This window comes from Macrotis lagotis, chromosome 7 (assembly GCF_037893015.1).
Source record: "Macrotis lagotis isolate mMagLag1 chromosome 7, bilby.v1.9.chrom.fasta, whole genome shotgun sequence".
Lineage (NCBI taxonomy): Eukaryota > Metazoa > Chordata > Mammalia > Peramelemorphia > Peramelidae > Macrotis > Macrotis lagotis.
In genome coordinates, this window is record NC_133664.1 from 218,682,913 (window position 1) to 218,694,997 (window position 12,085).

A 12,085-nucleotide genomic window follows, 5' to 3' on the forward strand; every position below is an offset into this window, starting at 1 on the left:
AGACTGTTAGGTCAAATAACTGCTGATTTTATTGAAGAAGCTGTGCAATACAATATTCCAGGGCTTGATGTTGAATTTTTATATATTATATATATATATATATATATATATATATATATATATATATATATATACACACACACATATATGTATACATATATATATATTATAAAGACAACTTGTAGGAAATGAAGTTTTTAATGCTACCTTTTACTCTAGCAGATGAAATGCTTTTTAGAATAATCAACAAAAAATAAGCACTGTGGGATCTTAAGTTATTTGCACCATTTTAATCAATTCTGTAACTGGCAAAATGTGGAGAGCTGTAAACTTGTAAACTTCCTCATCCCTTCTCATATTTTCATTAAGTATGTCCTTATATGGGGGCAGCTAGGTGGTGCAGTGGATAGAACACTGGCCCTGGATTCAGGAGTACCTGAGTTCAAATCCGGCATCAGACACTTAATATTACCTAGTTGTGTGTCCTTGGGCAAGCCACTTAACCCCACTGCCTTCCAAAAACCTAAAAAGAATGTCCTTATATGAATATGGATTATCCTATAAGACTTGTAAAGATTAAAAAATACATGGGAATGGCTAGGTGGCACAGTGTATAGAGCACTGGTCCTGGAGTCAGGAGTATCTGAGTTCAAATCTGGACTCAGACACTTAATAATTACTTAGCTGTGTGACCTTAGGCAAGCCATTTAACCCCATTACCTTGCAAAAACCTAAAAAAAAAATACATGATGATCAATGTCTCTAACTATTTTTCATGATATTTGTGATTGTACCAAATCATTTAACATCTTTCTGTCTTTCTGATAAATCAAGACACATTAGGAGGAAACAAAAAAAAAATGACAGTCCTTGCCCTCAAGAAGTCTGCATCATCTTTAAGGGAAACAACACGTTAATAAATAATTAAATTCAAAATATAAAGTAATTACAGAAGAGGGAGTATCAACAACTGGTGGAATTAAAAAAGGCCTGTTGTATTAGGTGGATTTGAATTGAGCTGTGAAGGAAGCTAGAGATTCTAAGAGGAAGAGTAGCTTAAAAATATTTTGTGTATAGGAAGGGAATAAGCATTCATACTGAATGCCAGGCACTGCGCTGAGTGCTGTATCCAGAAAACAAACAGGTCTGCTTGACTGAAAAGTAAAATGTGCCAAGTAAAATACAAACTGGAAATAGAGATTGGCACAAGCCTGTAGAGGATTTTAAATGACAGAGGATTCCATAGATTATATGAGAATAGAGTCTTTGGAATGTCTTAAGAGATGATCAAACTTGTGCTATAGAAAAATCAATTTGGCAGTTATTTGGAGAATTGGATTAGAAATGGGACTTAACTAGGTTGGTTGTAGTTAAAAGTAGAGAATATGAGATGGAGATAAGAGATGACGTGGAGGTAGCACCAAGATGATTTGGTAACTTTAGATTTCTAATTTTGAGATTTCACAAGGTCTTCAAAACTATGTAGACTTCAACACAGACCTTCTCTGTCTGGAGGAGTAGTTTTACTCATCTCTGCTTTCTTTAGTGGAAACTGTTATGTTAAGAGTTCAATGGTTTTACTAACACTGGGGGAGAAACTGCTGTTATAGAAAATGTCTTTTTGTTTTTCATTTTACTTCTCTTGTTTTCCCATTTTACTCTTAATTGCTCTGGTGATCATCTCATCAAAAATCTTTTGTAAACTTATTTTTCCCTTAACTATATCTTGATATTTCCTGAGACACTATGTTCATGATTTACTACTATCCTCCTTGGAAATTTGCAAACAAATTTATATTCTAAACTACTATTAACTCTTAGCTGGGGGCAGCTAGGTGGCACAGTGGACAGAGCACCAGCCCTGAAGTCAGGAGGACTTGAGTTCAAATCCCACCTCAGACACTTAAAATTACCTAGCTATGTGACTTTGGGTAAGTCACTTAACCCCACTGCCTTACAAAAATAAAAAAAAAACTCTTAGCTGTCATGTTTTTCTATTTGGCAAGTTCAAGTATTTACTCTGTGTTCCTTTTGCCACTACTTTACATCAATAAGATTTTCTTATGAAAAGGTGATGGTTCATGTTGGATTTACTTAAGTAAGTTCCTTTATCCATTACCCATTTTTTTCCCCAGTGTTAAGAACTCATTTAATTAGGACAAGAAGAGCTATTTAAACTTATCTTTTCCTTTTTTATTCCTTCTTCTAATTTCAAATGTATTTTGAAGTTTGTTATGAAAAGTTGATCATACTGTATAAAGATTACTAACTGGTAAATGACTTCCTCATCAAGAACCAGTTATTAACCAGAAATAGCAGTTTTTTCTTTTTTTGAAGGAACTATTCATGACATACACACATAAGACTTCTTTATAATCTACAAAGCTTCTGCTCTTTCTTCCACATATACATTTGCATAGATCAAATGAAACAGAATGGATAAAGTGCTTACAAACATAATTTATTGTTTTTGTTAAAACTTTAAGTATTAGTGTTCTTTTGTTTATGTTCAAATAGACACTGTGAAGTAAGATATAAATTGTCCCATTAAATGATACGTCATATTGTCTCTGGACATATAGTCTCTGACTGTCAATTCTTTATTATTTTAATAAGAATGCATAAGTCATTCCAACATTTAGCTTCCTTCTTCTATTTTTACTTATAATTCAAATGTCACTATGGCTATGACTTAGTTTCTCCAAGAGTACACTAGCTCCTTAGTTGCTGGACAAGGATCTCACTTTTAGAGTCATGATTGTGGACAAGGGGGTGGAGCCAAGACGGTGGCTTGAAGGCAGCATTTCCCAGGAACTCCTTCCCCCCCAAAACTCTAAAAGCCAAAAAATTATGACTCTAGCCAAAATTTAGAGGGGCAGAACCCACAGAAAGACTGAGTGATACATTTTTCCAGTCCAAGTTAACTTAGAAGTTCTGCGGGAAAGGTGTGTTTCACCAGGACTGGGAGTTGGAAAAAGCCCCGATTGCAGCACAGCCTTGGAACAGTTTGATTGGGTGGGGAGAGAATCCTGCTACACCAGAATGAGTGTGGAATAAGGGAGCACCAGCCGCAGAGCTTGCAGCAAGAATCTGGAGAAAGCAGCCTGCACATCCAGAGCAAAGCCCACAGACCGTAAGGGGGTTAGGGAAGACTGCAGAATTTTCTCTGCTCTGCATCAGGGTAGGACTCTACTCTTTGCCCACACTCAGATCTAGGTTGCAGTTTGGGCTTCCATACTAAGATAGCCAAGCAGGGCTCCTCCTTACAGCTCCATAGCAGAGCATTTACATATCAAAGCACAGGCAAGAGAGCATAATACCTTGGAGGAATAAAGGTCCCAGTGGGGTGTCCCAAAAATCCCCCAAAGCCTTGGAAATGCTATAAATTAATCTTGGGCTGAAGAAATGAGTAAACAACAGAAAAAGAAGAATCTGACTACATAAAATTATTTTTGTCTCATGGAAGATCAAAACATATAGTCAGATGATGATAAAATTGAAGCTCCCATATCCAAAACCTCCAAAACAAATAGAAAATGGACTCAGACTATGGAAGAGCTCAAAAATGACTTTGAAAAGCTATTTAAGGGAGGTGGAGGAAAAATTTGGGAGAAGAAATGAGAGCGATGCAGAAAAATTAAGAAAATCAATTCAACAGTTTGGTGAAAGAAATACTGAAGAAAATAGTACGTTAAAAACCAATTTAGGCCTAATGGAAAAAAGCAAAACAAAAGGCAAATGAGGACAAGAATGCCTTAAAAAACAGAATTGGCCAGCTGGAAAAGGAGATTAAAAAAGCTCTCTGAAAAATGAATAACTCCTTCAAATGCAGAATGGAACTAAAGGAAGCTGATAACTTTGCAAGAAATCAGGAAGAAATAAAACTCTTCCAAAAAAGCCAAAAATTAGAAGAAAATGTGAAATATCTCATTGGAAAAACAACCAACCTCAACAACAGATCCAGAAGAAATAATTTTAAAATTACTGGACTACCTGAAAGTCATGATCAGGAAAAGAGCCTAGACTTCATTTTTCAAGAAATAATACAGCAAAACTGCCCTGAGATCCTAGAAGCAGAAGGTAAAGTAGAAGTCGAGAGAATTCACCAATCACCTCCTGAAAGAGATCCCAAAAGAAAAACTTCCAGGAATATTATAGTCAAATTCCAAAACTCCCAAGTCAAAGAGAAAATTCTAAAAGCTGCCAGAAACAAACAATTCAACTATGGAGGCTCCATAGTCAGGATTACACAGAATCTGGCAGCATGTACATTAAGGGCTTATAGGGACTGGAATATGATATTCCCGAAGGCAAAAGATCTTGGTTTACAATGAGCAACTACACAGCAAAACTGAACATCTTTCAGGGGAAAAGATGGATTTTCAAAGAAACAGGGGACTTTCAAACTTTCCTACTGAGACAACCAGAGCTGAACAGAAAGTTTGATCTCCAAGTACAGGACTCAGGTGGATCAATAGAGGGGGTGGATGAGAACTAATTATGAGGAACTTAATGATACTGAACTTTTTTTATTCCTGCATCGGAAGAAGAAATTGATAACTTTCTCATTTATAAGAGCTGTTAGAAGGAGCATATATAGACAGCACACGGGAAGGAGCGGAATAGTAAAAAGATGGAGTCAATGGGTGATAACAGAAAGTACTAGGAGGAAGGGAAAGGAGATGAAGAAGCTAAGAAATTTCACATAAGGGTCATGAAAAAACTTTTTCAATGGAATGGAAAGAGGGGAAGGCAAGGGGGAATGAGTGAGCCTTCATTCTCATCAGAAATGGCTCAGAGAGGAAATAACATACACACTTAATAGGGTGACAGAATCTACCTTACCCTAGAGAAAAATGAGAAGAAAGGAATGGGATAAGGGGAGAACGGGGGGGGGGGGGGGATAGGTGATAGAAGAGAGGGAAGATTGAGGGAGAGGTTACTCAGATACAACACAGTTTTGGACAGGGCCAGGATGAAAGGAGAGAGAGAGAAAACAGAATAAATGAGAGTGGGGAGGAACAGAGTGGATATACAGCTAGTAATAGCAACTGTGGGAAAAATATTGAAGCAACTTCTCTGGTGGACTTATGATAAAGAAAGCAACTCACCCCAGAGACAGAGCCATTGGAATCTGAACACAGACTGAAGTACAATTTTTTTTTCTCTTTCTCACTATTCTTGAGGTTTCTCATCTTCTTGGGGGGGACGGTGGGTTTATATTTACTCTTATAACAAATTATTATAATAATAGTAATAATAAATTAAAGTTCACTTGTAAAAATTAAAATAGTCATGATTGTTAAAATTAACATCTAAAGATCATATTACCCTATGCCTCCTTTTTCATTTCTCTTCCACTTTGATTACAGAAATCCAAGAGGTTACATAGAACTGGAGGTCACTTCATAATTTCACTTTCTGGACTGCCATGGCCAAAGAATTTATTATCTAAGGCAATGATAAATTTCCAAACCAAACCAATGTATGGTCCTTAGATAACAATTTTGCTGAGACTCAAAACCTGTTAGGAAGGGTAGAACTTGCCAAAGTTTTCACTCCTCAGAAAAAGCCTTAAAAGACAAACCACGTACTCTTACAATAAAATATTGGAGTAGGATTAAGAGCACAAAGAAATGTGTTATTATTTCAAACCTGTTATCTTTATATATAGAAATTTTGTTTATCCTGAACAATATATTCCAAATCATCATTATTTAAATTTTTTTTAATTTTTAAAATGCACTTTTAATTAATGGTTATTTGTAAACAATTTTTCCTGTCAAAATTACAAGAATGAATCAGAATTGGTTTCTGGAAAAACAGATTGTGAACACTCCCTCCTCTTAGTACAGAAGTAGGAATGAAAGGTACATCAGATATAGCCCCTGTATTGAACAGTTCTGCTCAATAATTTTTCTTTGTGACAAAGGTTCTTTTGGATAAGTGGATAAGGGAAATGTCTGAAGTGTAAAAAAATAAACCTTTTAATAAAAACCAGAATTATTTAATCTAGAAATAAAAGAGTTCTTTAAAAACCACTACTCTCTGTAACAATACAAAAGACCTTAGAATTCTCGGGGTGGGGTTTTATATTTTTTTGTTTGACTTCGATAAGTCTTTTTTCTAATCAAAAGAATCAAGAATATCTCTGAAAGTATATTACTCTTAAGATTTCTGATATGTTCCTATTTATCTTCAAAGATTCTATGTCATAACTCAAGTCACTCCAACAGGAAAAAGAGAACACAAATTTACCACCTTGAATGCAGTCATATTTTATTAGACCTTTAGTCTAGGGAAGACTTAACAATATAAGGATATGAGACAAGTTTCTATGTACAGATACAATTAGAGTTTTGGGGGGATTAAAAAGGGAAGAGAGAAAATATCAATATTATTTGAATACCTTTTTTTTCCAAATAATTGCTTTTTCTAAAAGCAGATTCTGGTAGCTTCTTCTTCAAGGTAGATACTTCCATAACATATTTAGCATCTAGCTCCTGGGGTCTATGAAAAGAAAAATAACATAATAAATATTAATGACAAATATGCTTTTCAAATTTCAAATCTGAACTTAGATAAAAAAAAAAATTCTATCAGAACTACAATTCTTAAATTGAATAATACACAGATTCAGTGATTTGTGGATTAAGATATACCTATTATAGGATTTGAAAAGCTGTGGCTGATTTTCAAATTCTGACTCTTCAAAAATATTGGTTGTGACTGACTGATAATAACTATTAATGAGCCATGAAACAAGATATAAAGTTTTTTTTAACATTTAATTTCCCTATCATTTTTCCAGGTCATTATGTGACTTCTCATTATGTGAATGAATTAGAATAATTTTCTATAAAGTTCTTATCAAGATTAAAATAACCCAATTTTAAATATTTTTATTGTCTTCTACTACTACAACTACAACTACCACCACCACCACCACTAAGTTCACATTTGTACAGCACTTTTATTTTTGCAGAGTACATTATTCTGATCTTGATAACTTTTTCAAGTAGGTGTTATTAGTATTTGCTATTTAACAAATGGAGAAACTGAGTTTTAGCAACATTATGACTTGTTCAGAGTCACCTAACCTAGTTAGTAGGAGTCTGAGGCAGGGTTTGATGCCAAATCTTTCTGTTTTCAAGCCCAATACTGTCTACTACCCCAGGCTGCCTTTCACTAATGGCAAGAAAAAAATAGAATTGTTCTATGACAAATATAAAGTAGGAGAGACAGAGTTTCTGGGTAATAATTAACTTATTAATGAATAGAATGACATCAGTGGCCTTCTCAAAACAAATAGGAACCCTGGAGACCAATCAACCATTGGGATTATAAACTAAGAGATCAATGGTAAATGACAAATCTACTGGAAACTTCATCCAAGATAACTTTTTTTCATATGATATAGATATGTTAGCAAAGTCACCTCATTCTGCCACTCTTGAGATATTACATATTGTAAATCAAACAACATATTTTGAGGACTGCAACAACATATTACAGTATCATTATTCCAGGATTTACAAATAATACTCTGGGGGAAAGATGCTTCTTTTACACAAGTACTGTTTTCTTATTAGACATCTTTTTATCATGTGACTTCCAATGTTGAGCTTGATGATGATCCTCATTCCTCTACGCATTCTGAAGCATTAATTTCTATGTGGAAGGATAGGATCTGGATAAGATTTTATTTTTATTCACAAGGCTAAAATTTAACATTGAAAATAATAATTTTAGCACTTCAAAGTCATTTTACTTTTGTTATTTACTTTTAACCTATGAACAATTACAAGATTGGCAGGGCAAGCATTATCCAAGAGATGAAGGAACTTATATGTGGATGTTCAAAATGATCTGTCACAGAGCTAGTTAAAGGAAAAGCCAGTACCAAAATCCGGATAAGAATTTCCAGTGTCCTGATTCACACACATCTTTGTACTAAGTTTAAAAGTCAGACATATATCTAATATGAATATAATCCAAGTTTCAAAATGTATATTCTGCTTTGTATTAAACAAGAATCAGGAGAAAGTAAAAATAAAAACTTACAACTGGGCTGGAATCACTGCACCATGTGGGGACCAGAGTGTTAAATCACATATCAGTTGTCCCTGAATAATTAACTGCCCTCTCCATGGGGAGATGAGAACTTTAAAAAAAAAAATGGAAAAAGAAAAACTGATAAAAAGTTTCAGACTAAATTTTAAACAATCCATATGAAAGATCAATTAAACATTCTCTCACCTTCATCATCAAATTCAATCCTGTAGGAAAAGAAGGAAAAAAGAAAGAAAAAATATTTTTATAAAAACACAGGATTCAACCCAGGAAAAATAACTATGAATACATTACTTACATATTTTTATGAGCTGAAGTTGACATCCTCTTAGGTTCACTGTACTTGAAATGCTACAATTATGTAGGGAAGGATTTGCCAAAGTTGTTTAACAAGACTGTTGCCTAAAAATTCACAGAGGTAATACTAAAATGAAAAAAAATTTATCAAGGTAATAGAGTTGAATCAGTTATGTATACATTTTACTTGACATTTAAGACATATATAAATCTAACACATTATATACCAAATATTTATTATAGTTACATTTATTCATTGTCCACTTTAAGTGAGTATACCTGACTTAGCTCAAGGGTTCAAAAGTGGCTTGTCTTGAGATAAACATTGCTGATATTTGCAGCCACATGGCAATCATAAAAGACGGACCAGTATAGTCAACTGTGCAATTCAAGTACAGCCTTGACTTTTTCCTAGGATAAACAAAACAATACTAATCAGAGGCCTGCAAGCAACAGTAAACTGAAGATGTAAAATAATTTTATTAAGAATTCCAATCTACATCTGGATTAAAACACTCAGTAAAGCTGGCAAGATCAAAGTATAAGATCTTAACTACAAGTCAACAATATAGCCATAATTCTGTATTTGAAACAGCAGAAAAAGCAAAGCAGCAAAATAGAGGAGGTGAACTTATACAATCGGTTTAAAAAAATACAAGGAGTCATGAGAGGAAAAATTAAGGCTCTAAGATTCTATTTGCCAAAAAAAAAAAAGACTAGCTATAACTATGCCAATGCAAAAGACCCCAAGAGAGAAATAAGTAAAGGTGAGAAGGTAGCTAGTTGGTACAGTGGATAGATCACTGGCTCTGGAGTCAGGAGGACCCGTGTTCAAATTCGGCCTCAGACACTTAATAATTGTCTAGTTGTGTTACCTCGGACAATTTACTTAACCCCATTGCCTTAAATTAATAAAATTTTAAAAAAATAAGTGAAGTTGAAAAATAAAGTTTCTAAAGGACATTTAAATATGAAAATGGAAAGTTTAGTCTAAGTCATCATTAGAAACAAGACAAAGCAAAAGAATAACAATACTAGGGGAAACTGCTATGAAATTAGCAAGAACAATGTGGGACAGAGCACTTAGCAAATTACCTACTCTTACTGAACATGAAAAAGGGTCCGCTTCGAAAAGAGAATCAGTTCTATGGTTTTTTAAAATCTAATTCTCTCAAGTTCTAGGGATGAGAAAACTAGGATAGGGAAGTACTGCTTTTTCAAGAGAAAAAAAAAAGATTGCAGATCATTCTGTTGTTCGATGACTGGAATCAACTAAGTAAAACTCAACCAATAATTTTTTGAGTAGCTACATCTAATTTGACCCAGTAGGGTGATTTGTGGGTTACAAGAAACAACTACTGAACAAGTCAGCAAAATTTCATAATGAATTAAAATGCAAATTTAGAAAATATTATTTAAGTGCAAAGAGCTGTGTTTTAATATTTCATCCAATTCTTCCTTGAATATTTTAGGTGCTCAAAAACTATTTGGTGAATGAATAAAAGAGATGAATGACCTATGAATCTCACCATAAATTAATCAATACTTTAACAGGAATTCTCATAAGATAATGACATCCTAAGGAGATTAACTGTGCATTCTGTCTCTCTAGAATATACAAATTCTTGCCTTCTTAGCATAAGAGCAATTTGATTCACACCTTTCTAATAAGTCTAAAGCTGAGATGGGTAATTTATGATAGTGAATTCTATTCTATCTAAAGATGCTTTTTGCACATCTCATCTGTCTAATGTGGGGAAGCAGCATGGAGCGGAATGCAGCATGGAGCAATGGAAAGTATGGAATAAGGTCAGGGACCATGAACAAATTAACTAATCTCTGTGGGTTGCAAATTCCATGGTTTTATTTTAATGCTTATAAAATAGCAAACTCATTTTTCCCCCCTAAATTTAGATGATATTCTTTCTAGTTATGACATGTAACTATGGTCTACACTTCTGCAGAGAACACAGGGAAATAGAGGCAGCTAGGTGATGGATAGAGTACTGGCCCTAGAGTCTAGTCTCACACAATGAGCACATACTAGCTGTGTCACTTTGGACAAGTCACTTAATCCTGATTGCCTTACCATAGGGAAATTAATGAAAATAAAATTTTGCAATAAATTCATATAAATACAACATGCTTTAAATTAATTAGATTAAAAATGACAACATAGGGGCGGCTAGGTGGCGCAGTGAATAAAGCACTGGCCTTGGAGTCAGGAGTACCTGAGTTCAAATCCGACCTCAGACACTTGAAAATTACCTAGCCATGTGGCCTTGGGCAAGCCACTTAACCCCATTACCTTGAAAAATCTAAAAAAAAAAAAAAAAAAAAAAAAAAAAGGACAATATATCCAAATTTTCCATGATACTAGGGTCTTCAATGAAGGTTGTCTGAATATTTGGAAATATATACACCTATAAGTATACAAAAACATGTATGAAAGTAAATCTATTAGAGTGTCTAGGTGGCACATAGTGGTTAGAGCGCTGGCCCTGGAGTCATGAGTACCGACTTCAAATCTGGCCTCAGACATTTAATAATGACCTAGCTGTGTGGCCTTGGGCAAGCCACTTAACCCCAATGCCTTGCAAAAACTAAAAAGTAAATCTATTAACTGATGCTAAAAAAATTACCTGTAAGCATAAAGAAAGCTAATACAAATTCAAATTCATTCAAATACATGGTCTAATAAAACTGAGAATAGGAGTTAAAAATAGAGTTTAAAATTCAGTTCTAGAAACAGAAAATAAACATTGTAGGTTATATGCATTTTATTTTGTATGATACTGTTTTAGACAACCATATTCTATTTTCAAAAACAAAAATAATAAAGATGGGGGGGCGGCTAGGTGGCACAGTGGATAAAGCACTGGCCCTGGAGTCAGGAGTACCTGGGTTCAAATCCAGTCTCCGACACTTAATAATTACCTAGCTGTGTGGCCTTGGGCAAGCCATTTAACCCCATTCGCCTTGTAAAAAAAAAAAAACCTAAAAAAATAATAATAAACATGCGACTGATTAGAAAATATAAATATAGACTATTTTTTATATATATAAACTTTATCGGGCTATATTTAAAAAACGTGAATATAATTAGGCTTGGTTTAGAGAATGATGATCATGCTTAAAAATTAAGAAAAAACTACAACCTAGTAATTGATGAAACAAATTGTTAAATCATACTAAGTGTTTCTCATTCAAATTTAGCATATAAAGTACACTTAATAAATTATCTGTACTTCAACAGTCATAACTATGACTATTAACAATAGACATTTCATATATCTATAAACAATGTGCTAGGAAAATTCAAAATGCTATTAACTATATTTCAATCTGTTAAGATAACACCTTTCTAAAAAGCTATATAAAAGTGAATATAATCATTGGAAGCTTTAATTAGATTAGACTAACTCTTTGTAGACCAATTTATTTAAAACAAAAAGGACAGCCAATTTCATTCATAAAATTTGGATATGTAAACCATAAAATGAGTAAGAATGCATTCATATAAAATTCATATAAAAATTATATATAATTTTCTAAAAGGAGGAAGAAAAACTAATACTTAAAATAATAAAGTATATAGAAAATAACTCAATTTGCAAGCAATTAAACAAACTATGGCACCTACTTATTTTGAATAGGAAAGAGCATGAAAACAAAATTGAAATTTTCTATGCTTATGCTTTATCACCCAATTTTC

The 12,085-nt window shown here is 33.7% G+C and overlaps 1 protein-coding gene across 3 annotated transcripts in view; it reads right to left on the bottom strand.

Moving 5' to 3' along the window:
• Positions 1-11,768, bottom strand: part of TASOR2 (transcription activation suppressor family member 2) — a 57,123-nt gene extending 45,355 nt beyond the window's left edge. Inside the window, exons 1-5 of one of the 3 annotated variants that reach the window (XM_074194909.1) lie at positions 8,650-11,765; positions 8,372-8,475; positions 8,260-8,279; positions 8,065-8,164; positions 6,410-6,510 (exon numbers count right to left, since the gene is read on the bottom strand). In XM_074194909.1, coding sequence (XP_074051010.1) covers positions 6,410-6,510; positions 8,065-8,164; positions 8,260-8,279; positions 8,372-8,397 — 247 coding nt within the window. In that variant the 5' untranslated portion in view covers positions 8,398-8,475; positions 8,650-11,765. Of the gene's footprint in view, positions 1-6,409; positions 6,511-8,064; positions 8,165-8,259; positions 8,280-8,371; positions 8,498-8,649 lie in introns of all 3 variants that reach the window. The other 2 variants (XM_074194910.1, XM_074194911.1) reach the window with 2 other exon arrangements.
• Positions 11,769-12,085: the final 317 nt, after the last annotated feature.